This window comes from Osmia bicornis, chromosome 4, assembly GCF_907164935.1.
Source record: "Osmia bicornis bicornis chromosome 4, iOsmBic2.1, whole genome shotgun sequence".
Classification (NCBI taxonomy): domain Eukaryota; kingdom Metazoa; phylum Arthropoda; class Insecta; order Hymenoptera; family Megachilidae; genus Osmia; species Osmia bicornis.
Window position 1 is genome coordinate 7,607,806 of NC_060219.1, and position 22,304 is coordinate 7,630,109.

General features: G+C 45.4%; 1 protein-coding gene across 2 annotated transcripts in view; it reads right to left on the minus strand.

Annotated features, from left to right (window-relative positions):
* Window positions 1–22,304, minus strand: part of LOC114873987 (RNA-binding protein MEX3B) — a 47,116-nt gene that overhangs the window by 22,022 nt on the left and 2,790 nt on the right. Inside the window, exon 3 of one of the 2 annotated variants that reach the window (XM_029182815.2) lies at window positions 21,907–22,131. In XM_029182815.2, the coding sequence (XP_029038648.2) occupies window positions 21,907–21,988 (82 nt within the window). In that variant the 5' untranslated portion in view covers window positions 21,989–22,131. Of the gene's footprint in view, window positions 1–13,821; window positions 15,269–21,906; window positions 22,132–22,304 lie in introns of those variants that run through there. The other variant, XM_029182814.2, reaches the window with a different exon arrangement.

Sequence of the window (22,304 nt, forward strand, 5' to 3'; positions counted from 1 at the left end):
CAAACTTACGTGATTATAATTTTCGTAATTTTGCCCGATTGTACGAAGTCCGCGTGAAACAAGGCGCGGCGAACCGGACAGAAGACGTACAACAGACGATTCCACGCGAGCTTTCAAATTCAACGCACGATCCGGACACCTTCCGTTCGCTTCTTCTCGTCCTACCCATCGACGTCTCCGATGTACATATAGACAACGTCATGGCAAATACGCCACCTAATTTTTTTCTCGCTTTCTAAGCCTTTCAATCGTCGACAGGAAGTGGCATACACGCGTCCGACCACCGAGCAACGACCGTTCTTCCCTGTCTCGGAACCGAGGATGGATTTTAACCCCGCGATGCACGCGCGCGTACGTGTTCTCCAAGAAGGAATTCTCTTCCAACACCGCGAATACACGTTGTTCGCTTTAACTTCTTCGCGGTGATATTCCGATACGTGTAGGCTTTAGTAGAATCATCGCGAAAGAACGAAACGTATTGTTGGTTCCTTCTATTCTTTGTATTTCAAATAAATAAAAAAAAAATAAAAAAAATTAAACAATGCAATGACATTTCATAACCACGTACCAATAAAACCTTTCTCGATTGAACTTATGCCCTCCCAGAAAAAAATAAAACCACCTCTTTTTTCTCGCTTGCAAATGAGAATACTCCTTAATTGCATCGGACACCTGTCCGGTGAAGACGCAAGTTTCGCGCCTCTCGCGACCTCCGTTATCGCGCCGCCAATTAACCGGTAAGTTTCTTTTCTTCCTCTTACGCATCCTGCCATACCTATCGTTCGTTACTCCTCGACGAGGATCATCGAGGATGACGTTGACAAAAGATCAGGTAGAGCCGTGTCGCAGGTGCTCTCGGCCGGCCAAAGTCCAGGCACCTCTGGATCGAAGAGGGATACACCTGCGGTGCGGAGGTGGGTGTTCGGTTAGGAGAGGCCGACGACTCTCTGGATGCGAACGAGCACCGTCCGCAGGAACCAAGAGGAGAAATAAAAAGCTGCAGGATGCAGACACAAATAGATTGCAAAAACATAATAATAGAGAAAGAGTGCGAGTGCGACGGGAAGGGTTGCTGGCGCGGAGAGAGGGTAGGAGGATCGCAGGAGGGAGGAGCCGAGACGAAAGGGACGCGAGAGAGGCACACGAGACGCTCGAGCACGGGTGGAGGTTCGAGGTACGCTTTGTCTCAAGGCGAGCTGCTCTCCTTCGTGGCGGCTCTTCAAAAAGATCGGACAAAGGAACGAAACGTACACACACGAACCAGCCAGCCGGCCGCGGTACGATGCTTTCTTTTCGCCTTACCAGTTTGAGAACCACTTTCGCTCATCCGCGACCTCTTTGTCTACGAGGATCGCACGCCAGCCTCCATTTGACCATCTCGCAGCTTATTACGAGTCGTTATCATTTCACCTCTCGCCAATGGAGAACACGGCGCCGCGTCGCTACGCGTTCATCGCTGAAGAGGAAGAGAAAAAAAAGGTGAGCCACGTGAAATTTCGACACGGTCCGTTCGTTCCTCTTTCTCCTCTTTTCGGTACCGAACGGTCGACCGAGGACCCGGCTGGTCTCTCCTCATGATTTATAGGCATCCGGAGAAAAATTGTTGAACCTTCGGCGTTTCATAAATCGGAGAATGTTCGGAGAAGTTGAAATACCGTGAACAAAAGGTTCTTCCATGGTAATCGTGGAATTTCGAACGAAGAAACCATTTTTCGACACTGGCTCCGCATTCGATAGACGAACGGATTAACATTGTTAGTGTCCCGGTAACAATTAACGACGAATCGAGGCTATACATCGCTTCTTCCAGTCTCGTTAGCGATCCACGCGATATAGACGCGTCGTTAGGAGCGTTTAGTGTAATCTGATTTCCAGCAGAATAAAATCGGAATTCATTATTATCTTGATGGGGTTCGCGAAACGGCCACCGGTCCTTTGAAATCCTGGCGACAGAGAGAGGAGGCCTTGATATAGGAATATAAATTGCCAGCGTTCATTCGACAAACCAAAGTTGCCTTCGAATTTGATTTTATTCACGAGGCACGATCGTAAAGAAAAACAGCATGTTTCTTTGTAGAAAATAACTGGAAGGGGTCCAAACAGTCTGGTGAAGTCGAGGAAATGGAGTGAAAATCCTATCACAATTTAAAAATTGATAATTTTTTCCTATTTCTTGACATCCTATCCCCATTCAGCGGTATTTAACATCCGACTCCAATACTGTCCCAAGCATTAACATGGTAAGATGAAAAACAAAGAATAGCCCCGGCTTTCGAGAGATTCGATAACGCGAGCGGCGTTGCGCAACGCGAAGAAAGTTATCTGGAGCAACGGGATCGAAATCCTTTTGGAACGTTCGTCTAGGGATTCGTTTTCCGTGATTCACCTTGTCGCGCGAGTCGTGCTAATTATCGCGCCAAGTACACGGACAAAGAACGTTCCACGGGTTTTTATGTCGACAGAGGAGAGCCGACATTAGGCAGTAGGAAGTAGGTCAGTGCCGCGATTCTCTCTCGTATCTTTCGAATTAGCTCGCGCCTCTCGTTAAACCGACCGAGCGGAGCGGAGCGAAGCGTGTGCTGTCACCGCTTTCCCTTTCCGCGACTTTTGCGTAACCATCGCGGACGCCGTTACCTGTTCAACACGTGCCACGCACCGGTATATCTCTATTTCCCTCGCAAAAGGAGCAAGTAATTGGAAAATAGCATGGAATAATTGCACAATTGTGTAATTATGAAAGCGGTCTAACAACGAGGGGAGTGATTTCGTTTGAACTTTGCGCAATTATAGACGACCCCAGAAGTAGTAATCCAGCGAAATTATATTAAGTACTTCATTTTCGAGAGCGTACTTTGCATTCGAAGGCTGGGAATGCGCACGATCTTGCATTACCATTGGAACAATAATAAAAAGATTGAAAAAAGAAATAATGATCGAACCTGCTGAGAAGGTGGGTCGGATTTTGCAAGAACGAAAGTCGAAACCGCGAACCGGGCAAAGAACGCGAAAGCGTCTGACAGCACGGCAAGCCGAATCTCGATTAAACCTCTCGAACGAGCGATGAAAAACGCCGAGGGACAGGTTCGCGTCCCGATGACACACTACCAAAAAGAACCGTGCACCTTCGGACCCGCATCAAATTCCTCTTGGCGGCCTTTTCAAATCTAACTAACGCGCGATCAACCTTCGGAACAATGTTGGTCCGTACAGTTTCATTAAATCGAGGTTGCAAAAGAAAAAAAACACGTGGGACGCGATTTGTCTGGCGGAAATCGAAATTGAACCGAACACGTTAGCAAAACGATAGCAAAACTATGATATTAGAATTCACGAAAGGAACAGATGTTCGGTTGACAATGATAGCGGTGCAAGTCAAACTTACATCACTGTGAGTACAGCTGTTTCCAATGTGCATCACTGTGACCCGATATTAATACATATTAGAAAATTTCCAAGAATTTTTCATAACGAAAGGTAGCCTAAGTCGCGTGCAATCGTACGGTCGCGCGAATGCAAGGAGGCACATGCACACGTTCCTCTTGTTTTCCTTGCGCGACCGTGTAGAGGAGGTTGCAAGAAAGAAAGGGAGAGAACGAAGGCGAAAGGATGAAGTCCATGCTCGGCTAGAAAGAAACGGTCGAGCGGAGAGAGCAGTAGACACAGTCTTGAATCTTGACCTAGGACACGCACTGACGACTACGTCACAGTTCGACGTACTACGAAGGCTATCTCTCTCTCTCTCTCTCTTTTTCTCTCTCGTCCGTGTACGAGCAGCACTGCTTCCACGCTCGACATTCACACGGTTCTCTCAGGATGGAAAGGTCGGCCGAGGAGCGAGGTCGAGGTTTTTCCTTGAGCAACGAGAAAATCCATTAATGCTGTTTCGCCGGAAATCGCCGCGTGAGGTCGACGGGTATTTCTGCTCGCTGGTTTTTTCGCTGTCTCGTAAGCTTTCAGAGCTGGATCCTGACTAGACGAGACCTTATTATCATTGCTCATTTTCTAGATCGATTAATTACAGTCCTGTAACCATGGATGTACAGTCCTGTGCAGGTTTTTCGTCTCGATACATTTTAATCGACTTATTTTAATTCTATTAAAATCCACGACTTTTTGTGAAGAATATTCCCATTAATATTCTTGCGATTTTTATTGTCTTTCCACTTTGAAAGTTTGTATCTTTCTTTACTATTTATTGTAATAAAAGTTTCCCCAACACGTTCTCGCGGTGGTTTATCTTATCATTCCCGATCCTTTTTCCTCCGGGGTGTGAACGTAGCTTAGTAGAAGCAAGGGTTTATTACGAGGAATCCTCGAGATTTCCACGATCGAATTCCATGGCGGCGTGGATCGTCGGGAACGATTAAACCAGCAGTGCAGGCGACGTTTTCCTCGGTCCGGACGGAAGTGCCACGTCGGGTGCATTGTTGCAAGCCGAGCGTACGGGACGCGGATTGGCCAAATGGAGCGAAAGAGAGAGACTATGTTCGCGCGTATATGCTTACGCCTTACCGTCCTCTCTACGTGGCGAATACGCATACGAACACACGCAACGAGTGTAGGTGGGTCGGTTGCGAACCACTTCCTCCCGGGACGTGTGCGGTCTTCGAATAATCGGATACTCGTGCGTGCTGCATCGAGGAAAGGATGTGCACCGTTGTCAAGCAAAGAGAAAAAAAAAACGAGAGAGGGGGTAGGAGTATTAAAAAAAAAAGAGGAAAAGAAGTTGGTCGATGCTCGAATAACACTTCTTTGTACTCTTTTCATAAAGCGCCACTTGGTCCCTCGATCGCGTTTACGCATGAAATAATGCATGCCGAGGAAACTCGATAATGCGAGGTGTGGAATCGCGAGATCCTCCCTTCTGCACGATCTTTCGATGATTAACGGTACAAAAACATCGCACGTTCTTGTGCTCGACAAAAGGAAAAATGAAAACGCCTACGTAGAATTAGATAACATGAATGAATGAGGATCGTTTGAATCGTGATGTCATTTTAACCCTTTCGCTAACGAGAGCCTCCCACCATTTGCCTTCGCGATTCAATGTCCTAATAGCGATGGAATTCCGCCAAGTCTAACGTAGCGTACGCGGAGCAGAGGGATACCGGGCGTATAGTATCGGAGCAAGCCGGTGCCGCTATACGTGCCTGGATAAAGAGAGGAAAAGAAAGAAGACGGGACAAAGGTCTGACAAAGGAGGAGAAGATGGTGGCAGAGGAGGCAGAGGCCACCGATGGAGGAAAGAAAAGCGACTAGCAGGAGGTTAAGCGAACCCTCGTCGTTCGCTCGTGTGCACGTCGTTCACTGGATATTCGATATCCCCCTGTGTATCCTGGAGTATTGGCTCCGGGCCTGCTGGTGTGCAACAAACAAAGACATTTTCCACTTCCGATCAGGCTTACCAAACAGCCACTCGAAACCTCCCCTGTCCCGACGAAATTCTATCTTATCCTGTCTCCTGGGATCGAAGAGATTCTTTGCTGGCCCACGGAATCGTGATAAATCGTAACGTCCTAACGATCGATGGATATAATTTTTCAAGAAGAAAAACTACGAGAAAATCGTCCGTCTTTAACCTACACGACTAGGCTAGAGAGAGCTTTCGAGACGGAGAGCTGGAAAGAGGATTTCACGCTCGAAATCGCTAGAGTTGCACGGTGAAACGCGTGGTCGCCTGACCTACGGTGAAGTTTAACGTCCCTATTAGTGCATGTCATTTGAATGGGAATGTAGTAAAAGTGGCGTGCAGCATAATTTAACTCAAGGTCGTGCGCACTCGCTTTTGAAACAGATGCAGAAGAACGCGAGTACCATGGTAGCGTGCACTTCTTCGAGTATAATTATACGCGCGAGTCGTCGCGTTTTTTTATCAAGGAATATTATTTCACGGCGACGGGATGGTAAGCTGTTCGTGACGAGTTTCGATTCGAAAAGAATCCACCGACTTGGTCGAGCTGTGCACGCGAAATTAGTGAGGTATGCATAATTAGCCCACGAATGAAATTCACGTCTTCGTCTCGGATCGTTCCTCCAGCCTCGATTTTCCCGCCTTTCATTCTCTCCTTTATCTCCTCGACTCATCAGAACCCTTGGCTACCGTATCACGTTTAATGCCCTGTCGTCCCCGAATCGTGTTCACGACCAGATCGAGTAAATAAATAATGGATTCGAAGATTTTTCGGTGGCTGTAAAGGAGCCTCGTAAAAGAAACAAAACTCGAGGAGATAGGCGAAGGGCGGTTCGAGAGGCGAGCAACCTCCGCTCGAGGGTAGTCGGTGCACATGGCAGACAGAATAAATAAAAAACAAGAAAAACCGCTCATTTCAGACAACGCGCTGTAAACATCTGCTAGGCGGGGGCACGTTGGCCCGCCAGTGATCCTCAATCGGTACAATTCTTATAAGGAGAACCTCGGGTGAGGTCCTCCTCGATAAGTCTGTCTCTTGCAATAAATCGCAATTTTAACCATGGATGCCTAATTAATTAAAATTTACAAAAAAAAACACATAGTTCAATATATTCCAACAAACTAAAGTGAACTAGAGCGAGATTCACTTTAGAGCCAACCCTTTTTCAACCATTTCCGGTCAAACCGAAAGCGGCAAACTAAACACAATGGCGCAAGAATTTTTTCGATAACTAAATGCTAAATGCTATAACCCCCTTCTCAAGATTTTCAATCTTAGATACGGGTTGGCTAATAACGAAGTTTAATTTCGATTCTTTCAAATTTCATTGAAATTAGTTAAGACAATGTCTGACATTCTTCTGGTCAGTCTGTTTCTCGTCAACGATATTCAACGTCCACTACATTCCCTCTCTCTCCTTCCTCTCGAGGGTTAAGTGTCGATCCAGTTTCGAGCATGAGAACGGAAAGGGCCGGTGTGGGTCGGCAGCTGCTTCAGAGGCCAACAAAGGCAACAACCACAAAGTCCTCTTTGCCATGGATTGTTACTATAACTAAATTGCTGCTACCGACATTTGCGCCACCGTTTCCTTCCTTCCCTCCCTTCGAGAAAACCATTGGAAGGTCTCAAGGGCTGTGAAGGTTTTTCGCCGTTGTTCGCTCCAATTTCTTCGTTTGAACTTTCGGCTTCTAATTGATACAGCGTAAGCAGTATCTCGCGATAATTTTATGTCATCAAATCGTAGATTTCAGCGGTGAAGAACGATCCGAGGATCGTATAATTTCGTACGCCTTCTTTCTTTCAATACCGATGACGAAGCTCAAGGTTTCGTCGGACGGAGAAAGCGCGGGAAGTTTCGACATCGTCGTCGGCTGCAAATTGAACCGAGGAGCGACGTGCAAACGTTCCACGGCCTCGCGAGCAAAGGAACCAGATGAGACGTTCTGGGTCCCACAGTGACGCCGGTGTGCGTGACAAAGTGTGTCGTTAGCGACCGAAGAAGAAGGAAGGAAATTCGACGACCAGGAGCGGCTTGCATTCACAGAGAAATTTCTACCTCCGGTGTAAAATTTCTTTCCTGGCCGGAAACTCTTAATTTCGTGGCCGATTCAGCGGTCAAAAGAAAACGGGCAGATGAACGGACCTTTCGGAAACGATCATGGCCGAGAATTTCCATCGCCATCCGACCCTTACACCGTATCCGTTCAATTTCAAAACGATCCTCGAGATAATTGTTTCTTTCCCTTCCCTGCTAGCGTATCGCGATCGTTCAGTTATACCGGAATCGTTGGGAATAATGGAAACCCGCAGAAACAACATCGGAACGTTCAAGAAATATCGTTCATTTCTTGATCGCGTGCAAATTATTCAAACAAGGACTTGGGCGTGAAAATATTAATCGAGTCGACATACGAAATAGAAAGGCGAAACGACTCGGAGGAAACCACGATTTGTCTATTCGGTGGGCGAAGGGTTAACACCTGTGTTTCGACATCGATTGTCCGCGAAGCAATTGAAGAAAATCTCTTCTCTAGAAATATCGGGTATACACGAAGCGGTACAAAGTAAGTTTACCGTTTTGTAACATCGTGAAAAGCAAATACAAAAGCCTATACACTAACTTTCTGGATGCTCCTCCCTATCTAAAACCTTACGCGTACCGGTGACCACACCAGGCGAACGGCTCGTAAAATACCGAGAAACGATTCTTTCGTTCGTATGCTGGCTTTTTACGAAGACGCGTGAACAGCGGCTAGGGACGGCTGTACGGGTCTATTAACACGGTTTCATCGTTGACACAAATCTTCCATCCCGGTGGAAAGAAAAAGGATAGAAAAGTGGCATGACTTTGACCTGGCTAGAGCAACGGGCACGTGCTGTGAGCGCGTAAATAAAACGTCGTCCCGATTCGAATTCCTACCGCCATTTACCTCGTGTACCATTTAGAAACGATACGTTAAACGTTCCACGGAAGTCGACAACTCGCCGTCGCGTTCTCCGCTCTTGTAACACATGCTCGCGGCCGTAATAACGCGTTACCTCCGCGTTGCCGCTGACACGTTCCTCGACAAATAACAAATACACGCACGAACCATCTATCTCGTGTGCCGGTCGCGAATAAACGAGCCACGATAACTGCTTGCTCGTCTATTTTGCTGAACAAACAAAACTGTCCCAGCGGCAGCTGGCACGCGTCGTCGCCTTCGACTTCTTCGACGAACAGAGAAAGTTTCCCGCCTTCTGCACCTACGACTCTATCGCGCGGTGATCCTCGCGTGCGCGTGCACGGTTAAAGGGATACGCGTGTACTTTTTGCGGGCTCGAAATTTCATGGGCCTGTATCGTGATTGACCGGCTCGTTTCACGAATCCCTCGGCTTCCAAGAGGGCAGTACGCTTCTTCCTTCCCTCGACATACCGCGTTTGCGTTACGCGACGCTGCAGCTAACGACCTGGATAACCAGCCGTGATGTTTCCAAAGTAACGTCATCGTTCGCCGCGATGCGACACGAGGCGACGAGTCTGGCGACGGAGTCGCTCATTACAACTTCCGGTCCAGGAGAGCGAGCCAGAAACAGGGAGAGAGAAAGACGAAGAGATTGAGAGCAGAGAACACCGGTGGGGAGAAATGAGAATCACCAGCACCGATGTACCGAGAGAATGAGATGGAAACATCGACGGACCGAGAGGTAAGACCGAGAGAGAAATGATAGAGGGAACGGGTGAAAGAGAGAGCGAGAATCGAGCGAAAATGCTCAACAAATAGCCACATCCTCATAATGGAACGGCGTATCAAACTCATTAGACGTCGTTATTGAATCGACACGATTACGTTCGCGCACAAAGATCCGATCTTCCCGGTTAAAACCGAACGATCGGTTCAGACCTGCCTCCGTCGTCGTCGTCGTCGTACACACACCCGTAGATAGAATCCGATAAATGAAACTATCAGGTTGTTGCCCTGATACTTTAAGGGTTAAACTCGATCCCATCCCTAACGATGACTCGTGGTAGATCGTGCATCGTGAAATGAACGCGCGTTCGAGAGATTTAGTCGGGGCGAGTACGGGAAGCCAGGCCATGTTATAGCAATGATTCATGCCAGGTATATGTTAAACTGGTTCCGAGGCGGGCTGCAACCGTTGGGAAAAAAAAGAATCGTGTCCCGATCTACGAGACACAATGCAACATTAGAGAGAAAACGGGCTCTGGACGAATATGTAGATCCGCAACCCTGGCCCGGCCTGCAATCGACCAAGGGTGGAGCGTTTGGGAAAGCAGGAAGCAGACATAATTCATGTTAGAAAGAAAAATTCTAATTCACGATTAACTAGTGGTTCCTGCTCGAACAAAATACTTGAGTTACTCCAAAATGTCAACTGGGAATGTAGCAACATTGAATTACGTTTCTGTTGATAGTTTTACATAATTGAAAAATATAATAAGAAAAAGAGTACCGCGTTCATTCTTGGCTAGGCAAATTAGCTAGGATATTTATAAATATTACTAAGGAATGCAGAGTTAAGTTGTCTCTTAATAGTTTTATAAACAGTGACTTACGAAATTGATCAAATACTTTCCATCGTTATACTTTCTACTTAATTAAAATGTAGTGACTAATTGTAGATCTCTGGTTCTCTGGTAATTTAAGTTGTTATCTTTAACACTAGATTGTCAGAACGAGTTAATTTGACTCATTTACGATTTTATTGCTACATATATAAAAAAAACTTAAATAATTTTTTTTAAAACATATGTTGATTTTTACTAGAATTATGAAATGTATACAAATACTAAGCACAATCCATATGTGCTATACCTATTTTGACGGATATGAGGCCGCCAATCTAGTGTTAAGAAGAAAGAAAGCACGAAAGAAAGCTGTATTTCAAGAAAACTAGGAACATTGTTACTACGCGATCAATTTCGTGAGCAAGATAGATACTTAGCGAGTTCAAAAACCTCAAGAAGTACATTTTAAAAAACTATTTGTTCAATGAATCGAACGGAACAGAACAGGTAGAAGCATAGAGTATAGACAGTAACCGCGCACGTTTCAGTCGCACGACACGGCAGTGGTTCTCAAATCAGAGGCCGCGACTGTAAAGAGGATGCGAGAAAGCCCGGCCCGAACGGAAGAGACGATAAGCACGTACGGAAATCCGTGGCTGGTTGTGAATTTAAAACACGAACAGTCTTGACACCGTTCTAAGTGTCTAATGTTATTGGACGTTGAATATTAGTACGGCTCACGCGATCACTGTCGATCACATACGGCTTCCTTTTTTACAACGCCATCGTTTTCCCTTCTATCGACGAATGCTTTCAACGTCGATTGATGGACACCGTTGCCGAACGCGTTACGTTCAGATATAATAAAACGTTATCGAGTAAATATATCAGTACTGTGCACCACTTATAGAGCTATCTATCGATTCTTATGCTAACCGCAAGCTAACCACCGTTTCTACAAATTTCAAAATTTAACATACAACAGCCTCGTTTAATGGTGGGCAAAGTTTCTTGGCAATCGTTCAATTTGAAATTTGCAAAAGTGTATCGGAACGGTTAAATTGGCCGCGTGTGTTTGTATGTATACGCGACAACAGGAAGCGGTAGTGGCTGAGAACGAGGTGCAGATGATCGATCGACGGCACGTGCTATCGATAGACGTCTCTCTCTTTCACAAGCGTTTACACACGATTCCGTGTTTCATCGAACTTTTGTTTTTGAATATCAATGAACTACATATAGGAATAATGTAAAGTGGCAAATTAAAAGGTTCAATTTGAAAATCAATTCATCGTATCGTTAATAATTAGTTGTCTTACAATGTACGATCATTTTCACCGTGACGATCGAGGGGTTAAAAGTGTTGTTTTTTAAATTTTCAAGATCGATCGATAAGGACACGAATCTCATCGATTACAGATACGAAACGGTCCATGGGCTCGGTGCATTGATCACGGTGATCGGGCTTACGCGATTATTTATCAGCCGATCTTTGCCAGACGTTAAGATTTAAATGGCAAGCCACGTGGCGCCGCGCTTCGACCGACGAGATTTTCTCAATTTCGAAACACGCGTCGCGAAACGAATATCTATCGTGTCGTTCGATAGTAAGAGGTTGAATCGCTCGATAAAAGAAACTGTTTCGTTATTCAATGGAAAGATTATCTTTTCACGGTGCAACGGGCTCGGCGAACGAGCAGAAACGTGTTCGTTAAGCATGACGATTTTCTACGCCAAGACGTATCCTCTCGTCGCGTGTCCAACCATACCCACGGATTACAGAAAGAAAATTATTATTCTCTTCTTAAAGATTGGTCAAACGATACGCCATATGATAAATATACATAGGAACGTAATTAAAAAAAAATTTTGGAAATTCTCTGATGAGTACATACTTGTAATTATTAAACGCGTTTCACGATATAAGAAGAAAAGGGGTCGAATGCAGCATTTTCGTTATTTTTATTTGCATTCGTGTCTGCTTTGACATTTGGAAGAAAGGAAGGAAGGAAACGGCTCGTAAAACTTCCACCCTAACGTTTTGTTTGAAATTCCCGAAGTTTAACGGTCGTCGACATTTCGTGCTCTCTGGTGAGCGGCCGGTTTTCAACCATTGTAAACACCGCTTAATCGTAACCTTACGAGATAGTAACAATTACCGTGCAAGATTTAGTGTCCAGTTTAACGCTGCCATTTACTTCGTTACGTACGTACGAACAATTACTTATGCAAATTAAATAATTCCTTCTTTTATAGTCTTCAATAATGAAAAATTCATTATTCATTCTATCCAGCTCGCTTTTAAATACCATTTACCGCAAAAAAGTTTCAAGCCTCTTTGTTTCTCGTCTCGGTGAAGAAAGGATTGAAACTCAGCGACAATCTACGCGTTGCTCTCTGATGAGCTCGCTATTCCTGACACCTTTCTTGGAAAGGGTGATGCAGAAAAAAGCATGCCAAGACGTTCGCGACGACTGATGAGAAAGAACGCGGTGCCTGATTTTTGCCATTTCGAGGAACGGCTTGTTCGAAGGCTACGAAAATGTCATCGGCCTCGGAACATCCAAACGCGGTGGACAATGATCCTTTATTTATGACATAGAAAAAACACTACGTCCATAAAATTTTTTTCAGCTTTTCCCTTTTATAATGGTCCTTTAAAGATAAACTGTAATACGAGAGTCTGAATTTTTCTTTTTTCAGCTACTCCACCGTAATAAATCCTGTATCGACTATCATCAATGACCTCCGTGGTATTCGACGCGTTCGAAAAGGAAAAAATGGTGAGATAGAACTACATGGCTAGCCCGATCGGCAAGGTAATGAACGAACGGCCACGACCTACGACAAGGTTCACTGTACGATCCGTCGAGCTTCCAAACGAATTTGCTTTTCGAAGTTAGATTGGTTTAATTGCAGCATTACTTGATACCGCGTTTCTCGCGCCACGCTCACGCCCGTGCCAATGAACTGTCAGTGGTGCTATACGCGACAGATTCCGGTAACAAGGAATGCAAAATAACGTACACTGCTGAATACGACTTACGTAAACGCAATACCGTTTCAAATATATATATATATATATATATATATATATATAAAATATACTCTCGGTCAACCTTATAATATATAAGGTGTACCGTGATACGTGGACGAAACTTTGCTGGTGGATTTAGAACAGATGAATAATAAATAAAGTTCATGTAAACGCTTAGCCTATACGACTTCGTTTCCAAGTTAAGGTGTTCTTTCCTTTAGAAGTCTTATCATTAACCTTTCTACCATCATGCATAAACCAAATAGTTAATCCGTCATTTAACAAAAGATAATTGTTTATATACAATTATTTAATTAGTTTTGTACGCTGAACTTGTGCCTAGATAAGGAACTTCCGGTATAAACTAATATTTAGATAAACACTTTACATACTATTACTAATAGATGTTCGAATTACTTTGAGAAAAATGATTTTGGACATTAGCATGGTTATATTGATTAACACTACGAGTTCAATATACATAATCGAACGATAGAGAGAATTTGTTTCTCAATTTTAAATAACACTGATATGATATTGAAAAAAATGGAATGTATTTAATATAATTGCTATATGTGACCGTTTTAACCACGGTATTCAACGCGTTGAAGAATACAACGAATATCTTTGTTGACCATGCTAAGCCCAATGTCATGCGATCACGATTTATCGAGTCTGACTCGTCGTTTACCTTTCGACTATAAAAATTTATCGTACAGCGATAAAATCGTTATCGATTTCGAACTGCGGTTTATATTTAAACGCATCTTTCCATAAAGGAGGAAAAAAAATGGTGGTTAGAAGCGGTAATGTAAACGTGTTTCGCGAAGTTACTAGAGAAGTCGAGGTTATGTTCGCTTACCTTGTCGGCCGACGATCTCTGCCACGTGCTCGCTGCTAGGCACCGGCACGCACTCGGTCATGTTCTGGCTCTTCTTAGAACGCGCTTCCTCGAATACGCCTGCCGGTGTCGTTTGCAGTGGGTCCGGGTCGTTGGCAGTTCCGGTGCCGGTCCCTGTGCCGGTGCCCGGGCATCCAGGAGTACCCTCGAGACCGAGCATAGATAATTCCAATGCCAATTGCAAGGCTCGTTGATCCTCGAGGGAAGCGGTACCTCCGCCATTCGCTCCACGATCCATTTCGCTGAACAAACTCGTCGGCATGTTGCTCGACTTAGTTTCACGAGCGTTGTCTCACCGGCAAAGTCAATCGTACGTGTTTACCCACAGAGAACTGTTTAAATCACAGTTTTATTATTCCACCGATTTTCACTGTTTTCCTTCTTGATTGGCTTTTATCGTCTTCACAGGCCGTGTTGTCCTTTTACTACCGTACGTTCCTCTTTGCTTCGCTGGAATACCACCCGGCGATACGGTCGAACCGTGTCGAACAAAGGTGATTCCTCGCGACCAGAGTCTAATTCGAAACGATCGAAAAACAATGAAACACACGCGTGCGCGCGCGCGCGTGCACAGTACACACACCAGGATTTATTTAGGACGAGAAATACGGTGCTGCTAGCTACTACAGCAAGAAAAGATAATCGTGCGGTCTCTGTAGTGCGCGATCACGAGGGGATATATTTAGGAAAAACAACGATGCACCGTATAAAAATAAAATCGTCGACTCCGTCGGTGATCGTTTTCCTGTCTTTTTTTCCTTTTTCCTTTTCCGTCCGATCCTCGCGTCGTCGCGTGCCTGTATACGAGTGCGCGACGCGAATGTTGTTCGCACACTGGAAACGCGTGGGCTACTGCTCGCCGTAATCTCGTGTCCACGATCGTACGTTCCTTTTCTAGTCGATCAGTCTCTCACACTCGCGTGTTTTCTTTCACCGCGTGTAACAACCGGCTGTATGAAAATGGCCTTCTTCTCGATATTCCGCACTGCTCGGAACTTTGCTCGTCGTGGAGATTCGTGTTTTATATGAGCGCGACTCGAAACCGTCAACGTCGTCGCTCGCGATCTGCTCGTGTTTTCTCGTTTTATCGCTTTTTTTATATACCAATATACAATATGTATAATATATTCGTTCGTTTATCCTCTCTTCCGTTTCGTTCGTTCTCGTTCTCCCCCTCGACGGGACGACGTAACGTAACGTAACGTAACGGCGCGTGTATCACGTTTGAGAGCCTCGTCACCGACCGACTGACTAAAGCGTCCGAGAGCGTCGTCGCGCGACTGAAGCACTGAAAACGGAGGCAAAGGGGCGCCGCGCTCTCTCTTTCGTACCTTCTTTCTCTCTTTATCTCGCACACTCTCTCCCTCACCGCGATGTTTCCTTTCGAAGGCAGGCGCGTGCAACTACCCTCTCGCTCGTGTTACCACTGCGACTGACTGCGACGTACTGCGACTGCGGGTGCTAAAGCCGGCGCGCCGCCATGTGCCGGACGCCGGCTATGCGTTACGTTGATTGGTCAGTCGGGTCACGTGGCACCGTACCACCCCTCCCCACCACTCACTGGCGAACCAGCGTACAAGTATGAGCGCACCTACCGGCTGAGAGCGCCGCACTTCGTTCTTCTCCTGACACGGGTGCATGCATTCGTCCCTACCGGCTTGCAACCCCCTCCGTGTTACCGTTTCTGCTCGTCTCTTCGCGAACTTTCCCTATGGATCCACGATAGAACACCGGCTGCACCACCGATTTTCCACCACGATGATTACGAGCCCGGGGCTGGCTGGGATCGCAGCTCCATCTCTACGCGGTAACACGGAGCTGCCTCGATCAAGGGATGCACTTTCATTCCGTCGATGTTGTTTCGGTTAATTTAATTATGTATTCCCTGTCTCTATCTACCGTTCTGCTGCTCTATTGAAATTTTTAATTAACAATTCTTCTGTCTTTCTATCTCTTCCATGTGTTTACTGTGCTTTACCCATTATAATATTTCTAATTTACGTTATAAGTAGTAAATATGTAAGCACATGAAATGACATTTATAAATAAAATATACTTTTAACAGACTCTTATTTACCCTCGGTCACGTGCGTTTTCCAAGAATGTTGCATACTCGGTATCGTACACCTCGCGGTGCAACACCCTTTCTTTCCGCAGTCCCGTCAACGACCTCTACTCGCATATAGGGTGCATAGCAAACGCGTTCGTCGGTACTTTTTCGAGGTGCATGTAGTCATTGCGGCACATCGACGAAGGGATATGCAACAGGAAGGAAATTTACGACTCTCGAGAAATAATAGCAAGGTATCGTTTGAGTAGTAAACCGTAGTTGGGTCGTTTCAGGATCCTATCACGCCGTAAATTAGATGCGACGTCGAGAGTATTTCAAAGAAAATCTTCACTAGCCCCTGATATCGATAGAAAACTTACGAGATCCTTCTTTCAGGACTACGATTTTGAATGGTTTAATTATTCGCGCTACCTCTCCGGAGAAAAGTTTCAAATCCTTCATTATATATGTTTCTCTATCTCTGTTAGTATCGCCGGTTTATCCTGTATACATCTAATAAAAAATACACACGACGATCAATAGGATTAGTTGGAAACTTTTATTGACTTACTCCCGTCCCGATTATGTTAACACGGAACAAAAAACCATCACGATCTTCCGAGAGAAAAGTAAAAGTTATGACGTGATAGAAGTTTAAAGGATGTCGGTAGCGAAACAAGAAAAATCGAATTTTTTTTTTAACGCGATCAATATTCGATGACCACTGTCAAACAAGTTTCTGCAGGAATGTCTCAACCATAGCGGCGTTCTTTCACGCTGCACACTCCTATAGGCGGTGCTACACCATGGAATACTTAACTTTCCGTAATCGAGGTATCAAGAATATCCTCACTCTGAATCGGTTAAGCTAGGCTAAGTTCCTCGGATCCATCGTCCTTGAACTCCCTTGGTCGATGATACTACGAGCTAGCGAGGTGTATACGCAGGATTCGTTGGACAAATGTAACTTTTCCACGTATAATAAACGTAAATCTTTGAAAAGGAAGAAGACAGAAATCTAATCGCTGCTCGGTTACAGAAAAAGATACTAAAATTTTATTTCCAAGTACTTGTTGAAATTGTTCAACATGTAATCTTCTTTAATTGATAAATCAAAGTCAACGTAGTTTCGTTGAAGAAAATAGAAAAAATTCAGTCTAAACCCATCTAAATGTTCTACGGACCTTGAACCAAGGTGCAACCGTGTTCCATTGTTCCCTGTCGACGACCCTTCGTCCTCTCCTCGACCGACCGATTGCTCGATTTTTAGTGGAGTCTATACACGATCGAGACCGTGTCCTCCATTCTCGAAGACAACCAAGACTCTCTAGAATAATTCCAGAATATCAAAAACTTTTCTACCGTACGCCTTTTCCAAACAAATTTCTTTCTTTCTTTTAAATATTATTATTGCGAATGGAGCTACGTGTTGTTCTCTTCAAAAATTGATGAAATTTATCTCTACACGTGTTAAAACTACACGCGTCGAATAAGAATGAACGAGAAGTTTTTGCAAAATTCAAGATCAAATCATTCAGCAAATTAGCCGAGCGTCGATAGAAAAGAGAAACGACGTTCGCGAAAGCCTCTAAACTTTCTCGCAAACGAGATCTACGGCGAGCACGATTCGGTAAAGGCAACTCCTAATTTTGTTTCTCACCATTCGCCGAAAGCAACGACCCGGCACGCTCTTTCAAGGCTGTCTCGGGACGCCACCTTTTGCCACGAGCACCTGCCGACTTCTACTGAGCTCGTATTCTCGAACCCGCTCGTAAATATATCCGAGTTATCCTGTAGGTACGTGGTTTTCGAAACTTATATTTCGAACTTGTTTCTTTTTATCGAAACGATGAGGAACCGAAAGGAGCGAGGCTGAGACCAGCAACGATTTACAGTGAACACCGCATACCCTGAAGGGGTAGTTTCTCTCGACGTGTGCCACACCGACATACGCTCGAAACTCGAGCGTGAAAATAACGTGTGCGCGCACGTGCGTGTCCGACGCTTACTCATCGAACTAATTGCCCCCGTAATCACCATGTAATCAGCTGATAACCGATGACGGCAATAATTTTCCTATAATTGCATCTAAAGGAGAGAATGCGTTTACATACGCGTTGCATCTGTAACCGCGATCCATTACGTTACCCTCCGGTCAGCTTGTCGAAATTCAATTCGATACGTTACTGTTGACAATACTTAAAGAAATAAAGTCGAACCACCATCGTACATTTTCACGATCACAATTTCTGCAAATCTATCGCTACATCGGGACGAAAGGTAGAAGAGAAGCGCAACCCTGAGACAAGATATCGCAACGCGATAGGATTCGCCGCGTCTGAACGCGCCAGTTACACGGATCGCGTTCTTAACGCCGCGGCTTATTACGAGCAATGATGACCCGGCGTACGTTAAATGTGTATCTCATTAAGCCTGATGATATACATTACACCGCATGATGCTACACTTGAAAAAGTGTTTCTTCATGCGGCAGAATGAGCTGGGTGTACGGCGCGTCTGAATCTTTCGTTCGATCATCAGGCCACCGGGATGAATTACAGGCGTTTCCGAAACGCCGCTATCGTAACAGATTTCCATCGTTCGCGCCACTCAATAATTACGATAAGGTAGAGCAGAGCCTCTGATGGATAATGAAACGGGGCGGGATTCGAGTGATCCGAGAGCAAGAGTTCTTCTGAACGGGGCGTCCTAGGGCCCGCGTAAAAAGGACCCTCGAGACGAATATACAGACGCGGGTCGTTTCTAAGGGGCGACGCTCGTCGTCGGCACGCGCATGGGTTCCCAGTGGTCGGCGCCAGCAGCTCGTCCAACTCGCGTTTAACTTAATAACGGACGGAACAGTTTCTGGCCGGCTGGCGCATTAACTAACTCCTCTTCAGCGTTCGGCGTCGTTCGTCGTATTTTTAGCGCGTGCAACCGGTTGCCTTCCACCGCGATCATTGTCGTTGCTTTGCGAAACTGCTGCAACTCCTGCGGAGCAACGCGCCTCGCATCCGCGCCGATGCACGATCGCCGCGTGCACCTACACGCGTACCAACGCGAGTCGCGTCTGCGTGTCGCGCAATCGCGTTCGTAGAATATACACCTCGGCGATTTTTCTGTTTGCACACATCGGCGAGCGCGTTCTCCAATGCCCGCCGCGAGCGCACACAAACTCGCGTATGTACACGCGTCCGGATATGCGGAGAAATACCAGATCGCGCGTGTTCGTGTGCGCCTACACTCGATCATTGCTGCGTGTGCACGCGTGTATAGGTGCGCGAGATACACGCTTAGCTGCTGTCGCGGAGAATATTTCGTTCGATTTCGATCGCCGAGGTGCTACGAGGAGAACCGCATTGCTGGCCTCTGAGTCGATCGCGACTGCGAGAACGACGACGACGACGACGACGACGACGACGATGGCGATGGCGGTGCTGGAGACGTCGCAAGACTCGTCGTCGAACAACGTGTCTAAAGGGCAGGGCCGTATTCTAATAGCACAGCACCCGCTCGATACCGCCCCGCGTCTGTGTTCCGCTTTGTGTGACATCACCGTCAAGGGGGAATGAATTTTAATGCAACGCTCGGCTCGCGAGTGTACGCAGCCCAAGGGAGGTAAATAAGAGCGGAAAGACACCGTGTCAAGGTGCATCCTTGTAATGTTTTGCAAATTTCATTCTCACGGGGATTGCCGTTCTTATTCGCCATTTAACGTCGAGGAAAAGAATTCCTTTATTAAAATATGCGTTCTAATTAACCCGTTGCATTTAACCTTAACACTTTCACGGTCGATGCCACGCGTTTGTAACTTTGATATACATTTACATGAATATCCGCAGCTTAATTATAAAATTACCCGCTTCAATCGATTATATTACAAAGAAACAGCTGCGTTCATGCGCGACAACGTTCCTGTTAAAATTTATTATTTCCTAGCAATTAAACTTTTCGAAAGCTGGTCGAACGAGTTAGCCGTCGCGTCGACCAAACTCGAAGCAATTTTCCGAACAAACGAGTCGTCAAACGAACCGCAACTACCGAGACTCTATTTTCTCATCGGTTAATTGTCGATCGCGTTCTGAAATAAAGTTGCGCGAATCGCCGCGTTAATTGCCTCGATAACGAAGCGTCTCGAACGCGTTTCACCAGCGAGAAGGCGAGTCACGACTGAACGTCGATAACAGTGATCGACTGTCTCCCAATACTTGGTTAACCGCGAAATTACGCGGCCGCCCACGCGACAACGTCCAGCAAGGAGCATCCGCGTGGTCAGCGGTGGTAAAGCCACTGCACATAGGGGAAAATGCATAAATAGCATGGTAAACGATGATAGCGCGGATAAATTGCGCTCCCTCTAAATATACCCTCTGTGCTCCGTCCAATCGCGGAATCTGCCTCTGTCTAGCCCGGAATCCTTGTCATCTATCTTTTTTCATGATTCCTAACACTGTCCTTTTTTGAAATAAAAATCTTACAACGATTAGAAATGCATCCTTCAAATGTGATGCGTCCATGAAACCACCTTGAATCTCAATGAAAGATTTATTTGCAGGCAGGTGTGATCGTAGAATGCATTCGATGCCCTTCGTGTTTATAGCCGGAACTTTCATGCGGCTCTTGAAATGGAAAATGTTCAACGATCGGCCCTTTAGGATGCGTTTCTATTCAAAATTCCAAGTACCTGATAGCGATGGAGGTACTCGAGGATAGAAAGTTTCAGGAGAACACAAGAAAGTGTTAAATATAGAACGGTTATAGTTCATATTCAAGAATATAGATGCAAAGGCGGAAGTTTGAATCGAGAATAGATACGGCTACTACTTTCAAATACGCGCCAAGTTTGAAATTCCAGTTTGAAGACGTAGATAACGATCGCTTCTATCAGAAACTATAGTTTTTATATTGAATTATTTAACCTAACATACGGCTATAGTTGCTCATAGTTCTCAACGATTGTTTCACGGCGAGAGACTATATAGTCGCTGAGGGTAACGAAAGGGTTAGGCAACGTTCGGAAAATCAACTGTTACCGTACAGATGAACTCCGCGTGAGTTCTCTTATGTGCGTACACGCGCGTACATTTGCATTATCATCTGCATCTACAATCAACGCACAGTGCATCTCGGGCGTTTTCAATTCCACCAGCTTTGCCCCGGGACGGAGATTAATTCGCGGAAATGCAAATGCATATTTCCATTTCAATGCGTTACAAATCTCTGAAAGCAGGAAAGGAAGAAATTCAACGCTTCCCACGTCTGAACAATTAACAAGTCCTCTTCTTTACCTGGTACTTCGATCACGATCGCGGAGAAAAGAGACAGAATCAGAGTCACTGACATTCAGAAGATAAAAATGCTCGCATTGAACCTCGATACTTGCATTCATTTTTAACCCTGTTTTCGCGCTCTATATATTGCACACGCTTTCGACATTTCGCAACTCCTGAACATTCGTCTCGATCCGCTATGAAGGAATATCTTGCGACACCCCTGACGAATTTGAGGCATGAATCGAATGAAGGGGAGAGTGAGGATTGCAAGCATGGGGAACAGGGTACAGCGAAAGACAAAGAGAGATGAGAAGGGAAACGAGAGGAGGAAGAAGGATGGAGAAATGGGAGCACGCGGCGAAGGAGAAGAAAAGGCTCGCTTTTCAGACGGTTCAATAGATTTCGATCTGAGCGTCTTTTTTCTGGGCACGAAACGAAACGAACAATGGGCCAGACGGAAACCATGGCCGAGCTTGAAGGCTTCGTACACTTGCATGTGCGCGTGCACATGCATAACACCCGTTCAACGAAATCCAAGGCAGAATTTCATTTTTATTATTCATAACTTCTAATGGTACTGAAAAGTTGTATAGCGATAGCGGAAAACTTATTTGTACGTGACAAATTTTATTCGAATCTCGAATATTGGATTCAAAATGGCTTTGAGCTTCGTTGGATTTTTAAATGCAATTGAAAATTTATAAAGATATTTTTAGCACGTACTTGGAAACACGACGAAATGGCCAGTCTTTCCTATCCACTGCTCTCGTCTGTCGAGCCCACGAGAGAGAAAGTAAGTCGACATCGATTACGTATAGCAGTTGGGAATCGAAGGTCCCCCAGCTGTTTCGTCGATGGACCAACGCCTCCTTCGAAAGGCCTCTCCCAACCTGATGATGTTTATCCGCCGAATCACCTCGAAATTGATTGTTTCCTTTCGTGCACCGTCTGAAACATACGATGCGATTTCGTTAGCGCAAGAAAATACTCGACGATCGTTCGAACAATAAATCTATATTTCAATGCTCCACCGATACCGAATGGAATTATAAAATTTTCCCCTGGCAATAATACCTTTCGGGATTTAATACAATTCCCAGAAAAATAAAAGTATCGGTTAT